At 41.7% G+C, this 16,648-nt stretch overlaps 1 protein-coding gene across 2 annotated transcripts in view; it reads left to right on the forward strand.

The window, feature by feature from the left end:
• The window catches only part of alk (ALK receptor tyrosine kinase), a 268,453-nt gene that overhangs the window by 84,978 nt on the left and 166,827 nt on the right, over positions 1-16,648 (forward strand). For both annotated transcript variants that reach the window (XM_029832749.1, XM_029832750.1), the window contains exon 2: positions 16,348-16,452. In XM_029832749.1, coding sequence (XP_029688609.1) covers positions 16,348-16,452 — 105 coding nt within the window. The remainder of the gene's footprint in view (positions 1-16,347; positions 16,453-16,648) is intronic.

Here is a 16,648-nt window from a genome sequence, read left to right on the forward strand (position 1 = left end):
GCTTGTTTGAAATCATCATCTACAATGTCTGTGTAAATTCTCAGTCATCCAGGTCATTGTATCCAAGGTAGTTTTCTCTGTCAACTGGACTGGGTTTCTTCTCTTGAAGACGTTTCGCCTTCTATCCAGAAGGCTTCATCAGTTCTGAAATCGCTGGGGAGAGAGCTTGAAAATATATAGCCCCTGTGGACCATTTGCATGCTAATGATCTGGGTGGTCACCTGAGAGTCGTTAGCAGGGTCGTTGGTCGGGTCGTTCACCTAGTTTCTGTTGAGATGTCTCCCCTTTGTCTGCTGGGTCACATGGTGATGAGTCACTGGGTCTCTTGGAATGGTGTGAATGTTTGTTTTGCTGTTGGAAGGAGTGGAGGACTGCATTGTATTGTATTGTATTGTCCACTCCTTCCAACAGCAAAACAAACATTCACACCATTCCAAGAGACCCAGTGACTCATCACCATGTGACCCAGCAGACAAAGGGGAGACATCTCAACAGAAACTAGGTGAACGACCCGACCAACGACCCTGCTAACGACTCTCAGGTGACCACCCAGATCATTAGCATGCAAATGGTCCACAGGGGCTATATATTTTCAAGCTCTCTCCCCAGCGATTTCAGAACTGATGAAGCCTTCTGGATAGAAGGCGAAACGTCTTCAAGAGAAGAAACCCAGTCCAGTTGACAGAGAAAACTACCTTGGACATCATCTACAATGTGGACACTGTCAGGCTAAGGAGAGAGCTAAGCTAACAGTAGCATTTGTTCGAAATGTCAAGCGCAATGATATGCTAATATAAATAGTTTACAGAATTGTCTGTTTATTATTACTTCTTTGTAAGATAATTAATATTAATGGTATCATTGAACTCTTAAATCACAGTCATTAATTTGGTGTTTCTCCAAGCATCCGATAACAGTGATACATGAAGGAGGAGGAAAAAAGTGCCCTCATATTGAGTCTGTTCATAAGAGGTAGCAATATGGAGAATGCAGGAAGGTACAGTGACAAACACACACACACACACACACTCCTAAAGTTCTCACAGACATTAATAGGATTACGGATTAATACAAAATGTAGAACATGCAGTAACCTGAATCAAGCATGGGGGTGTAGTAATGGCCTTTAGACGTTATGTGTTTAGGTTTTAGGTTCGAGATGCAACATTAGTTGCTAGAGGATCAAAGTGGATGACTTAACAAACTGAAATAATAATGAAGACAGTGGCACCGAAGGAAGGACTGTTTCTTTAGAGAGGTATGCGACCAATATACTCCACAACCAAGGTTTTGCAGCATTTAAAATACATAACAGATCTACAACAGATCTTTTTGTCCTCCACTCCAAAAGTCACTGACTTTAGTCTGTTTATCCCGCTTGTCTATCAAGACTGTTGGCGCCCCCTAATGGCCTGGTGTACTTCGGTTGTTGGCCGAATTTGCAACGTTTCTCTCACAATTTTGCATGTTTTAGTATTTGCAGCATTTTTTCTTTCACATTTGTTTTGTCGGTTTGTATATTTCTGCTTCTGCTTATTTTTCTCTTGTTGCATTTTTTATTAATGTGTTTCTGTTTCTGCATCGTTCCTGTGTTTTGAGCATTTGGCCATTTGCAGCGTATTTGCCCCTCTGGGCCACTGTAGTTAGTACAAAATGACATCCTATAAATCCTAATCTTTTTCTGCAAGGTAAAAAATAGCTCTGCGTGAAAGGAAAAATCCAATTTTTTCTGGCAAGCAGAACATATTAATGAACAAAATTATTAATGAATCTCTTCAAAACCAAGAGTTTAAAGATCAGAATAAAATGTTATTTTTACAATTACAGTGGGTATTGCAAATCAGTTATTTATAAGGTGGTGAAAAAAGATGGATTGAGAGATGGGCATATATTTAAATATACATCACCAGACACTTTGTGTTTAATTGGATAGAAATATAAAGTCATATCTATTCAACAAGCTATATAGCAGCATGTCTGTGCTTTTCCCCAGGTAGCTGTGGTTGACATCATCTAAAATTATAGGGGTTTAAAATGTCCTAGGCGCAATCAACTCAAAGAATGGTCCAAAAAATAATGTTCAGACTGGAAAGAAAGCCAAGACTCAAATAGACAAATGTTGCACATAAAAATCCATGTTCACATGTTGTACCTATGCAGAAGCCTATGAACAGGAACTTCTATTTGAATTTAAACATTGAAGATTAAAGAAATGGCGCCTGCTCTGATGGGCCTTGATTTCTACTGTAGAAACTGTGTGGGCTGAATTTTGCATAAACAGCATAAAGGTCTGGTTCTATCCTGTTTAGAATTAACATGATGTAACGGTGTGGGAGATATGCTCCTTGCACACTTCCAGCTTTTTTTTTCTACCTGAACATAACTTAAATACTATTGCTTGAATTGTGTTGCTGACCACGTCCATCCTATGGTGAGCATAGGCAATACCGGAAGAAGGTTGAGGGGTATTACAATCATTATTATTTTTATTATTAACAATGATAGTATATGTTTCCTCTTGCATGAATGGTTCAGGGTCTTTTTAATTTATAAAAGGGCAAACCGTAGAAATGTACTTTACTGCTAGCGGACAGTGCTGATCAGCATTCGGCTGCGGCGTCATGTGGTTTAGCAGAGACGCATTACTGTGTGTCATCTGCGTAACGATTGAAGCTGACACTGTGGAGTCTGATGATGTGAGCGAGCGGTAGACTGTAGAGGGAACAAAAAGGGACCGAGGCAGCTCCCCTGTGTGACCCCGCTGCAGCTGTCAAGTTTGTCAGAAGCAGGAGCTCACAGACAAACATACAACCTTCTGGCTGTGTGTTCTAAACCAGTTAACCACACAGTCTGACAGGCTGGCCAGCTTTTCCAGATCGGTGATCAAAATGTCATGATCAGTCAAATCAGATGCTACACTGTGGTCTCACTGTGACCTTTCTCTCTTCAGTCAGAGTACAATCTGAGGTTGCTAATTATTCTAGAGTGACCAGTTTTAGTGTTGTGTGTTGTGATCACATCCCTCAGTGCAGCACCTTCAAGATACTGGGTTAATTGAGCCTGTTTAGAGAACTGTGTTAAATAATGTCAAGACCTGGTTAAAAACACACAAGAATAAGATAAACCAGCTTAAATAATGCTGTTGGGAGAGGATGAACTCATGAGGAGGAGGAAATCCACCCACTGACAACTTTGATGAGATCAGCAAATGTAATGCAAATGAATCATAGCCACGGCTGCAACGAGTCAACAGGGCTGGTTTTCCGTACATCTGCTGTAACATCGGCTCAAATGTTATTGTGCTATTGAAAAACAAGGGAAGCGCTTCACAGTCAGATCCACAAGACTATGATGCTTTAGGGGCTTGTTAAATAGCTGCTCAACAATGGAGAACAATAATGTTGAGCCCCGGCATTTTTATATGTTGCAGTGAACATATGTTGCATCTGTGCATCCTTTAGCTAGGCAACACTTTCCCATGCAAACAATTCTGTTTTTATTGTTTGAAATAATGCGATGGGCACTGACATTTCTGCTATCGTGATCAAGACTTTCAAATAAAGTGTGTTTGCCCGTGTCAGCGCGACTGACTTTACTGCAGTGGAAACAAAACTGCCGATGCTCCTCCTCTGTTTTATCTGGCTAACGAATAAATGGTTGGCGGGCAGGTCTCTGTCAATGGCATTGCTCCTTTCCTGCTATTTAGTCACGCCTCAGCTAAAAATAGCAGGTGCAAATTCTTTTTAATGTTTCTTTTTTAAAGCCCTTTTTAATCTTTGGTGCACATTAAAAGAAAATACAAAACACACACACACACACAACAAAAACGCTGGCTGTAGAAACGCTAGGATAGGAGAGGAGAGAAGCTGGTTCTTGATACTGACACACATCATATTAATGAGACAACAACAAGACAGCCTGTGCTCACTGCCACCTGCACGACCGTGCCGCCGGCTGTTTGAACTCGCCGATATGCTCTACAAGGCGTCTCACCTGAGTGACAAGGTTTGTGGCCCTGCTGTTGTTCACTAGCTCATCAGCAGCTTCCACCGGGCCAATTTATATCACCATGATTGGTGAGGCAGTGGAGGAAGGGATGTCTATTTTAGCCACCTCCCTGGTGATGGTGTACAGATAGGGGCAAAAGGGTGGATACCTTGGGGGACTACACGGTCTTGTAAGTATTCCCAAGGGGAAAATCGGTATTGTGAGCAGATTTTATTCTGACAGATCAACTTGGAGGAGGGGGCACAGTCAGTATTTTTACATCACACTAAAAAAGGAATTAGTGCCTCAATCTGACTGTAACTGGACAACTGAAGTGCATGTAACTGCGAAAGTCCAACTGCTATCTATCTATCTGACTAAGGCTCCCAGTTGATGCGATAGGAAATCGATTTGCTCCAGCATCTATACGCCTTAATCACAGTGAAACTAGACAACACATATGCGTATCCTCCACAGCCTGGGAGAAGAACATCCAAGAAATCTGGTCACAAGATTACAGCGAGGGATAGCGTGTGTCTTACCTGCACAATAAGCAACTTATTCTGCTCTGCCTGACTCCAGTTGCTTATAATGGGACATAGAAGTTCTATGTGGGCTTGGGACCTTATTAACCTGCTGCAAAGATGCATGTCGCCACCTAGTGAGGAGGAGGATATGTCCCCGTTCTTGTTATTAGATTTTCTTGGTTGCATGTGAGCTGGGACAAGGACACCAAAGTCTAATTTTATGCATAGCTCAATTAACCTGTGCACATCGATATAGCACTTATCCGCTTGTTCTCAATGGATGCCATTGGCCTGACGTCTTGAAGGCACCATGTTGTCTAGATCCAGTGTTCTGAGGATGAATTCCATCAGGTTTGATATCCGAACAATATTTGATGTGTCGCTCGACTGTGGATGCTCGATGTTGGGACCACGGAAACATTGTCCTCTGTCCTGATATCTATTTTATTTCTTGAGGACTGTCAGAAGATCCAGTATTAATGATAACTGTCAGACAGCCAGGCCATGTGCCCTTGATGACCGGTTGCAGATCTGGAAACATTCATAGTAAGATTTTCAGGCTTTCGCATTCCAACATGATTGAAATTAGTGTCCTCAATCGAAGTGGTGCTCAAGTCTGGGGCTATTTCATTGTATTGCTTTTGTGCTATTGATATTCTTGGATTCTCTTTATTTAGCATGGTTAGCACTTGTCCCTCTGCCTCTGGTTTTAGCATGAGCTATAGGGCTGTCTTTTTGTTTTCTCTTCCTTGCTTATATATTTACCTTCTCAGCCAGGGCTTTGTAGATGTTTTGCAGTGAGACATCAGGTGGCGGAGCGAAACCGAGATTGGCTTCGATCAATTTCCTCCACGGTCTGCCTCCATGACGGATCATATCACACCACATTCCTGGCTGAGTTGGGACGGAATGTTCAGCCAAATTCTGCGCTGCGCCATTGTGCACAGTCATTAGTGATGGCTACTGTGGGTTGTCTGGGGTGTCATTGCCCAGGGAATCTTCCCAAGTCATCCTCTGGTAGTAGGGGTGGTCCAGATAAGCACGTCAGTCAGGTTCACGATGACCTGTTCTCTGGACACCAGTATTGTTTTTTGCTCCACAATAAATAGCAAAATCAGTTGGTCAAGACCCAAGAATTATTCCACTGTCCCATTAACACGTAAGTATTTCAGGTTTTTTTCCAGACAGTGAACTTTGCTGGAATTGAGACTCCAACTCCATGTTATGAAGTAAAAAGAAAGAAAGCATTAATATATAAGAGGTTATAAGACTGCCCATGTTACATGAACCAGTGTAATTATGGAGAGAATAGGGAGGCGTTTGCAGAAAATCATGTCCACTTTCACACGGTGGTGCCTTTTGATGGATTGGATTCGTTACTAGGGCCTCGGAGAATGAAGGCACCATGGCCAAGAAACTGCATAATGTCAAAAGAGCAATAATAGAAAGCTCCACATCCCTGCTGTATTGTTGCTTCACGTTGGTGTAGGTCAGTGAGGTCATCCGTTTTTTAAGGATTTGTTTCTGGATTCACCAACAAAGTAAAAAGGTCTAGAGCATGTGACGGCACATGCTCATGGAAATGGTGCAAATGTCAATATTCCAAAAGAACAAGAGAGCAAGGGAGGGGAGAGAGACAGTAAGTTCTCTCTCTCTCTCTCTCTTACCCCGTGTTGTCTCAGGGAGGTAATTTAAACTGTCACATTCTCTCTACCATTACATATACCAGAATAGCTCGCAGCCAAGTTCCCTCTGAACTCAAACCAGCAGGTGTTTCAAAGTATGCGACACGTCCCTAAATCTTTCATATGAGTTAGGAATAATCAGCTCAGAGTCGGCCCCCCAGTGAGTTCATTCACAGCTTTTTTATTTATTTTTTTGTTAAATCCAGGGTGCTGCCCATAAACTACTGAGCCTCTTCCCCAACCAATTTACATTTGTCTGTGTTTTAGTGAGTACGTTTCCTGCTGTGGCCACTGCTGCTGCGGTTGAAGCTGTTTTTTGTAGATGGACTTCAAGAGATGAGTCCCTGTAAAGACACATTTTGGCCGCTCCTTGGTCCGTCGTTGATTTCAACATTTGGTGCTTTAAATAATTTAGATTTACTCCTGTCACACTGAGCAGCGGTGGGTTAGACTTAGGCTTTTTTCTTTTTTACACAAGACAACTTTAGGTGTGCCGGAAAGAGGGAAAAACTCTCTGTTCTTCAGTGATAAGCCTCTGTTGACCTCTGTCGGGCTGTCCAGTGACAGGCAGGTGCATCAATGCCATTGGGTAATTTAGCAGGACGACGCAGGACTTTCTTAGCCGATCCGCTAATTTTGGGAGTATTGTGTCTCGTGGTGATTGGCAGGTCACTCAACCCGGGACAAAATGCCCGAACAATTCTTTCACAGTGCCTCTATTTTCGTGCAGTGATCGTTTATCTCTTGCTAGTAGCTAAATGGAAAGAAAAAACTTGGCCCAGGATATTCCGTATATAGAAAGATGCTGGGTGTCATAGACCCTCTTCATTACTCTACCTTTACCTGCCTCCATTCTTTTCTTTTTTTAACTCAGACAAATTTTCATTAATTCTTGTAAATCTGAGCTAACATTCTGATCAGCGTGAGTGTAACGATTATGTCCCAGGGTGAAAGTAATGTGCCATAATTTGCCTTCATTATTCATAGGATCAGAGGTACCTCAGACAGAGAGGATGGCACAAAGTGGCACGCTGGGTCAAAAATCTATTAGATGTAACTTCTATGTACAGTCGAGAATGGTGAGACCTGCCATATTTTGTTGTCATTTTTTTGTTTTGGTACTACACTACATTATTGTGCAGGCCTCTCATATTGTTGCTTGGTTACAGAGCAGAATTTGAGTCCGAAATGAAAGCAAAAATGACCGAGCCTGTTCTGCATGCCTCCGTCTCAAATAAAACAAATTGAGTAAATGTTCTATGAGTAGGAACGCGGCACTGGTGTCCTGAGGTTGCAAAAAAATATGTCAGAAAGACATGGATACTTTCACATTTTTTTTGTAAATTACAAAAGCTTGAAAAATAACCAAGGTTATTAACCTACCAAATATTAACCTATGAACATTACAATACCATGTTGTCTTAACAACACAAAACATCAGAAAAAGCTGCATAAAAAGGTAATTGTGACTAAAAACCACAATAATTAGGAAATGAAAGGAGAAAATGTGAGTGAATTAATGGTTGTGTGTGTGTGTGCGCGTGTGTGTGTGTGTGTGTGTGTGTGTGTGTGTGAGAAAGAGAGAGAGTGAGGTGAATGTTGGTAACACATAGGAAATGTTAATAGCAGTAATGGTGGTTATTAAGGATGACTGTCTATGAATGAGCACCAAAACATGGATATTTGGACAAAACATGAAGAATACAAAGACAAAACAGCTGTTCAGAGGACTCATCTTAAGGGGTCTCATAGGGAAAGCAAAATCTGGCTAAATGGTAAAGCCATTCCGAAATTTGTTAACACTAAATAGATTAAATATGTCCCTCTGAGAAAAAGACACAGGCCGATTTTCAATAATATCCCACACAAAAGACACAGATGGTGACGCTTCTGTCATTATTATTCTTCAAAAAACAAAGACTACCCAACCCAAAACCTTATTCATCACTGAACCAGCTTGTTCATTCACACTTGCCTACTTGTTTACCTACTTGTTTACCTACTTGCCTTCATCTGAATTTCTAATTTCTCATTCCCTTTTCTCTACCTTGCATGAATTCTTGTTGCCTCACCAACAGTAACAGAACTCCCTTGAATGAAGGTTTCTCTCACAATGACAAAATAAAAATGTGCTTTCTCAGTTGTTGCTCTGATGATTTTCTCATCTTATTTGTTCCATTAAAGCTCCCGAGAACGATGGCTTAAATGATGTGATTGATTTTTCCTCCAGGAATGAACGGGTATATTGGAATTCATAAACCGGGGGATTAAGAAATGTCCTTACACCTTTTGTAAAACATTTTGGGAGTCACTTTTTGGTGGCCATGGCATGGTGGGAATATGATTATGGCAAGAAAAAGTCAAAAAGTAGTTTATTTGCTTTAATTCCTTGATTTGTTGGGTTGACTGGCTGCTAGTGCTTCATGATTACCGGTAATTGGGTGTTATTAAGCATCAATTAGCATGGAGCGCACCTTCTGGGGGCCACAGAAAAAGTAACTGCATGGCCGCAAGCACTGATTGTAGAATGAGTTGGTAAAACACATCCTAATATTGGATTCTTTTAGAAGGGCTGGAGAAATGTCATCAGTTGTTTCATCACATAGCAGTTTTTGTTTCGCAGCGATCCATGTAAAATGAAAATGTAGCCTTGTCAAAATTGTTCCACACCAACAATGCAGGTGTCTCTGATGTTATTTATAACATCCATATGGTTGAAACGACTAACTGCCAATTGCTCACAATTGACCTCTTTATGCATGTGGCCTTCGCACAACCAGTTTAGGCAGAGATCTCTCTAAAGATGATGTGCTGCCCAGTTTCATTAAAGAATCACCAGATGTCAAATAACTGACATTAAAACACGGACAAATGTAGACTGTGGTGCTTTCTCTGGAACTTTCATCTCATCTAGTATCAAGGTCTTAAATTTGCGGCTCATTGTAGCATTTGTGAACGTCACTCATGGTGCGGATCCCCCAGGTTGTCCCAACGAAACTCTTCATCGTGGTGGACTTGATGTGATCACAAGGCCTCCCCAGCATCTTCCCTACAATGATAACTCATCAAATGTAACAGACAGGAAACGCTGTTTTAATGGCTCATTTGAAAACAAAGCGTTGTTTTTTTCCACTAAAAAAATGACACCTCTTAAATTTTTGGCTTCCAGCTTGTTCTTGTGATAAAACGAGTAAATGGGAATTTTTTAAAGGGATACAGAATCTTGATTGTAGAGGAGCTGCAGACTCCAGGTGAGAACCTCGTCTAAGAACCCGTGATTGAGGACACAGGCCTTGTTGCTGCTGAACAGGGTTACATGTCCCATTCTTCAAGCTGTCACTGCTGAGGAGGCGGTATTGTTCGATGGGTTTTCTCGGGTGTTTTATTTGACACTGTCTGGACCGTCTCTCTGCCCTCATGGCTTTCTGCTCCACTCCGCAGGCTGATGTGGTGACCAGTGATAAGAGCAAATGGTTAGTAAACCTGTTAATAATGTATTTACTAGCACCAAACAGCTCAGGTGACAATAATGTCGGACCAATAATATGAATATCATCATTGAATTGATTTGAAATTGGAAGATTTTGAGACAATTTTCTACCTAGAAAGTGTGACGGATCTGCAAGTTTATTAATGTGTGTGAGTAAAAGCTTTTATTTGGTTCTTTGCATACAGTCTATACTTCTAGCGATGTGTAGATCTCAGTAGATCTGACAGGAAACGACAGTTAATTTCACCTCCTGCACTGAACGGGCTTTGAAAGCTGCTCTTTGATGAATGATTCATGAGTGCATTAAATATCAAACCCGCCAATTCGTTTACGATCGCACGCCAACCTGCCGGTTGTCTCGCGGGTAATCGAGGCGCCGCGGAGCTAATCAATGCCCTAGCCATTGGGTAGGGGCTCCTCAGATCGGCCCCTTTGATGATGCCACAAAACAAACAACCTGAAAACACAGTCAAGAGGCAGGGAAGATATGACAAGCACCGTAATAACCTATTGCAAGCGATAATCTATATTCCTGAAGTAGAATCTAGTCTTTTGAAACATTGGTCAACATTTGAATTATTGGAGGTTTTGTTATATGGAATTACATGTTAGAAAAGAAATGTAGCTTTAATGATTAGCTGACAGGGGGGGGGGGTTGTTTGTTTTGTCGTTACAAGCGCTTGCTAGCTAGCAGCGTGACGCTTACACTGCTGCAACATCTAGTCTGGAGAATGACAAGCCATCAGAAGCTTTGGCCTGTGACAGTCCACCCCCATTCAAAGTCTATAGCAGCACTAACTAGACGGGAATCGGATATGTCCCCCAGTGGTCGTAGGACCAAATCCTTGTTAGCTCCTCCGCTAGTTGTGCAAGTCATCGTAGAAGGTGGTGATCAATAAACATGCAGCCTACGTGTGAAAGGAGGAACACATGGTGCTTAGGTTTAATGCGCCGGCTTACAGAGGCTCAATGACGTGAAAAGGCTCATGAGGCTCTGGGGAGGAGTAAAATTCAGTGAGGGACAAAAAATGATCAACTCGAGTGCAGCTCTCGTCCACTTGAAAGATCGGAGAGGCTCCAACCTTGATCTTACCAGATACTGGGAAACAATGAAAGTATTATTCTTTATGATTATACTGAAAATATACCATGTAAATGAGGGGTTAAATTACTTTAGGATAGTGACTTTATGTTTAATTGCTTGTTCAACTGCACAGAAAAACATATTTTTAGTAACTCACAACTTCTTTTCAAATGATTGTAATTTAATAAGATATCTTTTACACCACCAACTACCAATTTAAAGATACCAGTCTGGGTAGTGTGTTTGCGCAAACACCTCATAGTCTGCATAAGGTGTCTCAAGGCATTCCTGAGTCCATAAGCATGCGGATCAGGATGTTGGGGGAACTAAATTGCCTCCAACTGTTTGTGGTTGTGTGTGTTTACTATGATGGACGGCTGACCTATCCCCACTCCTCCCACAGTGCCTTCTGGAATAGGTTCTGGCACTTCCTATGAACCTAATTAGGAATTAGCAGCAGTGGGGGTGTATCGCGCCGTTAAGGCTTTTTGAGTTATTTACTTTAACTTCCTGTTGACAGAATGGCGCAGTCTTGCTGTATTCCTCGCTTCCTGGCGCGGATCCAGACTTAATCCCAAGCATCAGTTCTGGCCTGATTCAGCCAGTTTCTGTTAAAATTTGTCTTTAAGGAAAACTTGTGCTGTGCCCAGGACTTAAGTTCCTGCTTGAATTTTGCCTTAAGGGCTTCCTGTTGTTAATCTTCACTTATTTTGCTATTCACTTTCTTTAATGCGTCGACTTTCTGACGACAAAAGATCCCCACATCAGAGCCCTGACCTTCGGGTTTGACAGTGTTCTGCTTCTCCGTGTCCAGCAGAGTTCTTGTTAAACAGCAGCCTCTTTGGTTTCTGATGATGATGGACTACGGCCTGAGTTTCAACATCTCAGGCTCGATTTTTAGGAGACACTTTTAAACTTGACAGTCCTCACCTACTCAGTGCCCGTGTTCTTAGTCACAGTTTTAAATGCTGCGTTCAGATCAATACCGAGCTCAGAAGACATTCTCATCGTAGCGTCTGTGTCTCGGTTTGCATCAACTAATCTTTCTGATTCCATTATTATTTGAAACAAATGATGTAGAGCCAGCATTTTAGGTTGCTCTGCACCAGCACTTTTTCAGATCTCATGTTTGCAAATCAAGTGCGGTGTCACACTGTGCCTTCTGGTTAGTTTCGTGACAAAGTTTGTCTTCTACGCACAAACAAATAAGTGAAAATGACAAAGGGATCTAAGGATTTCTATGGTGCTGCGGACTTTCATGAGTAACTGCAAGTCTCGGAATGGAGTTGTTATTTGTGAATGCTCCACCGTATGGTTGAGACTACAACTGATGCAACAAAGACTCTAAGATGAAAAACAGCATATCAGAGCACAACAGAAACATTTTCTCTAATGAGCATCTGCAAGGCTTATTTGATATCTAGATTGTTACTGTGTGGCCCTGTCTGGATAATGGCTCCAGCCTGTATAACTTTTCTTTGATTTTTAAAAAAAGAGAGAGAGAATCACTACGTAGATGCCTTGAGAGACAAAACACTGCTTGATCTGACTCTGAATTTCAGGCCCACGTGTCAAACAGACGCAGATTACTTAGAGGGCTCCATAAAGCGCTGTCAGAGTGAATTCCTGTGATGATATTTCAGGGGAATGTTGGAGAACAGATATTTCATCACATCGTTCGAAAAAAGTTCTACGTTGTCTTATTTTCTGAGGGATGCGTGCAACCATGGAAAAATGGAGACATGTCCTTTGAAGCTGCAACCTTCACAAAGGTGCTCGCTCCATCCTGTTTTAATCTAATTGTTTTTAAGGACATTATTTCAGCATCCCCTTTCGGTAAACGCTGTTTTCTTTCTCTGTACTAGGAGCCAAAAGTCTAACTTAGATTTAAGTTCCATGGCCAGCACTGCTTAGTTAATGAGCTGCATCCTTCATTTGATTCCAATTTCCTGTTAATGATACAAGGCCAAGGGGGAAAAAACGAATCCCCTGACACAAAACACCTTAGAAGCCACTTATCTCCACTTAGAACCAGCAACTTATAAAGATTAGCATGAACGTCTCTACTTCTTTCATTTAACCTTGTTTAACTTTGGTTGCTAGTCATTTGAACTTAAGACTTAGGAAAGCTTGACACATTTATCATGGTAGATAAGATGTTTTTGAATTATTTAAACTATTAGCACCCTTATTTAAATACAGCAAGTGTTAGCTTTAGCTAGCATGTCACGTCTGCAGATGTCTCTGTCCGCACACATGCGCGTCATAGGGCTGTGAGCCAACGTGTCTGGAATTCTGCAGAGGTCATTAGGACAGTTCGAGTGCTTAGTGGGCATGAGTGCTCCTGTGATGGGAATCAATGCTGTCTTTTGTAGCAGAGAGCAGGACGCCAATTCTAGCCCTCAGCTGCCTGTTGTGAAGACAGGCGAAGTTGGAGGTGCGTTTAATGATGTGTCTGTGGGATGGATAGGTGATCAATTTATTTAGGCAGTAATGTATGTATCCCAAAGCAAATCTTTAATTAAGGGGCAAAAAAAGAGGAGGGCTATTGTGATGAGAAAGACCCAAGGAGTATGAAAGATCAACCTGCGTTAACAGGTGCTTCCTCATTTCCCTTTTAATTACCTGGAACTAGAAGCTTCTTTGTTTGGCTTGATCACAGGAGCTAGAGGCGAGCCGCAGCACATTAAAAATGTCTGTTCAACCAAACTGCAAACACCGCAGAATCCAGGTAATGTACACAGCAGTTGTCAAGCATTGAGCACACCTACACACTCATTACCGGTACTTTTTTCCCCCATCATATCACTGCGCTATAGAGCAATGGCAACACCCACAAGTGCTGACAGGTGTTTGATGCTCCATGTGGCCTCTTCTGTGAAGGGTGTAATCCGAACTGATGGAACATTTATGTTGGCATGACTCCCTTTGAAACAGATTTAAAAGGCACTTTGAGAATGTGATCATTTTAGCCCTTCCAAATGTTCTGAATTTGATCTCGTGTGATTGTAATGTGATGAGTAAAGTGTTGCTTTAGAGTGCAAGAAAAAACTTAGAATTATGATGGGTTTCTTTTCCTCTCTGGTGGAGGGGAACGTGTCTGATCACGTGTCTTATCATGTCCTTCACCTCTGCATCTCAGGAGCTGATAATCTGACCGCTTTTGACAAAGAGCCAAATAGCTTTAAGTGGCTTTTGATGAATAGACTGGCAAAGTGGACCATAGACACAAATGTGCACCTGTGGGAGGTTACTGGAACACAAAACATGCATGTTGGTCGGCTGCCCTTCACAATGAGTGTTAAGGATTTCTCGGATCATGTGATTTCCTGACGTCCTGTCCATGATGATTTATTAGTGGGATGCTTCGTTACATTCGTTAGCGTTATATGTGTCAGCAAAAGTATTTGATTGATTGATTGATTGATTGATTGATTTTACAATGAAGTCACCCCATTTGTTAAAAAGAGGTCAAAAAGAGCACCGTTTCAAAGAATAAGAACAGAATTGATATCTCCATTTTTAAAATAACCAGGTGAAGTTTTTTCTTGATATTGTGAGTCATAATATTAGTTGGTCTTTTATAACTAAATACAGAAAAGAAAAATATGTTTGTTCTAAAGCGAGTGTCTTCTAGCAGCTCCAACAATGCTGTGTCCTGTGAAGCATTTGTAATATAAAGAGCAGTTTTTGCTGTTATTATTCAGGTAGGATCTGTTTAAGATAGATCTATTGAATGATTTCCTCTATTGTGTTCTTAGGCTATTTTTGACGCATTTATTGAACCAGATGATGCAGAAACCATGATGATGTCTGTCCCCATACGTGTATTGATTTGTCTGAGGAATTACCCACTTTGTGCTTCGAAACAAGTGATGTAAACACTTGAAGGGCATGAGGGAAAAAGAGAGACTTATGGGCTTCCAAAGGCTGCGACTTTTGTGGGTTCCTATATGTTGAGGTAGAGCCAAAGCCAAAAGCCAAAGCCCACTGATTCATCCATGAAGCTTTTAAAGTTTCAGAGAGCAGGTGGGACAGAATCAGAACAGTTGCTAGGCTGGGATCTCTTTTTGTGGTGTAAGAGGCTGGTTCTTAACATGAGGCTTTATTTTCATCACCCCCGTCAATGTGAGTGTACAAAATGATTCTATTTGATGTGTGTCTATAGAACAGATGAGATTTATATCATTGCCCAAATAGTCTCAAAATATTTATTCATAAAAGGACAGCGCTCTCTCTTTTTTTAGTCAATAAAAATAAACTATTTGAGGCATGTATTTATGTAGCAATCTTTCTTATTCATCAAAGCCAAAAAAGAATCAGGATATCTTATCACTCTCTCCCCAAAACGGCCAGAATTGTCCACGCTATGATCGCCAGCTCAATTGGCTACTTGTACAACCCTCCCCAGTCTGTCAGGAAGCCAGCAACCCCCTCCGGCAGGCGTTGAGTCACTCGGCTCCCACAGCGCCTTCTCAGCCAATCAGCAGCTGCAATCTACCTACTCACGCTGCTTCCAGCCAACCATTTGCTTTCCTCTGCTGAACACAGAGTGGGCAATCTGTCGGCTCAATCCCCCCCACCCCATTAAAGATGGTGACCGACTTGTATTGTTTCCTCTCTTCTGGGGAATTGTTATAAACTTGAGTCATTTTGTATAATTTCCTATGTGAAAATTTACTAACAGGTGACATAAAGAATTTGTTTACATGCTCAATCAGATTCTTTCGTGTTTCTGCAGCACAAGCAAGAGCGTTTTCCCCATCAAAGACAGGTTTGCATATGTTAAATCACTAGTAAATAAATATACCTAAAAAGGTTAATGTCATTGGCCAGTAGAAATAAAAACCTTACTTATTTACAACTGTTAAATGTATTAAATAGTGTAAATTTTATTAAACGTTAAAGTGCGATCAATCATCGGTCCCCGTCATCTCTACACAGAGGTCCTAATGGCGAATCAATAAAGTCTGAATATCCTATTTGGCCTTAACTAAAAAGTGCTCATCTATTCAGGCCGTGCACTGAAAGCAGAATTTACAATGATTTGCTCTTTAAGGCTCATTTGGTGAATGCAGCACATCCACAGAGGCTCATTTCAAGTCAGTAGTTTATTGCTGTGTGATTGGGCGGCCACGGCCATGCGGTTCCATGTGCTCCAGGAGGGAGAGAGCATCACCTCTGATGATCAGTCTCTGTTTAGAAGGGGAGAAAAATCAAGCATGCTTCTCTATAAATGTGCAGTGTAGTGATATCTAACATTTATTGGCTTTTCTTGCCTATAATGATACTACTTCAGTCACCAAGCCGTTTTACCAAATGTGAAATTTTGTGACTTATGAATGAATTTTGTGGGTTTGCTGGACTGAACATTTGCTTTCCCCAGACTCCTGTGCGTTGCTGTGTTTGGTGGCGCTTCGGCACTGCAGCATTTTATATTAGGAATGGCAAGAAGTCAGCTCGAATAAACTCAGCGTAGAATCATCGGTCAATGACTGCGCTGGCAGCGCAAACATGGTCTTACACGTGTGGGCATGGTTCTTAAATTAAAATCGGGATTTGCTGTTTTCACAGGTGAACTATTAGGCAGCAAGACTGCCGCAGGCGTTCCCAGAGGGTACTGGAACTTCTCCTGGGTAGCTGAGGATGACCTGAGCCTCGCCAGCAACTCCACATCAGGTGAGCAGAGCGTTTTATGTCCCCTTCAGATTGATAGACAGGCAAAGGCACTCCTGTCCTTGAGAGATGCTTTGCTCCTGTTCCCCTAAGACACATCAAATCCACTTTCCAGCAACAAACATGGGCCTTTTTGTCCCCCATGCCATTTATTTTCAGTGCTGGCGTTGTGACAAAGGTCCATGACACAGCCTGTCGG

The sequence above is a fragment of the Takifugu rubripes genome, chromosome 2, assembly GCF_901000725.2.
Source record: "Takifugu rubripes chromosome 2, fTakRub1.2, whole genome shotgun sequence".
Lineage (NCBI taxonomy): Eukaryota > Metazoa > Chordata > Actinopteri > Tetraodontiformes > Tetraodontidae > Takifugu > Takifugu rubripes.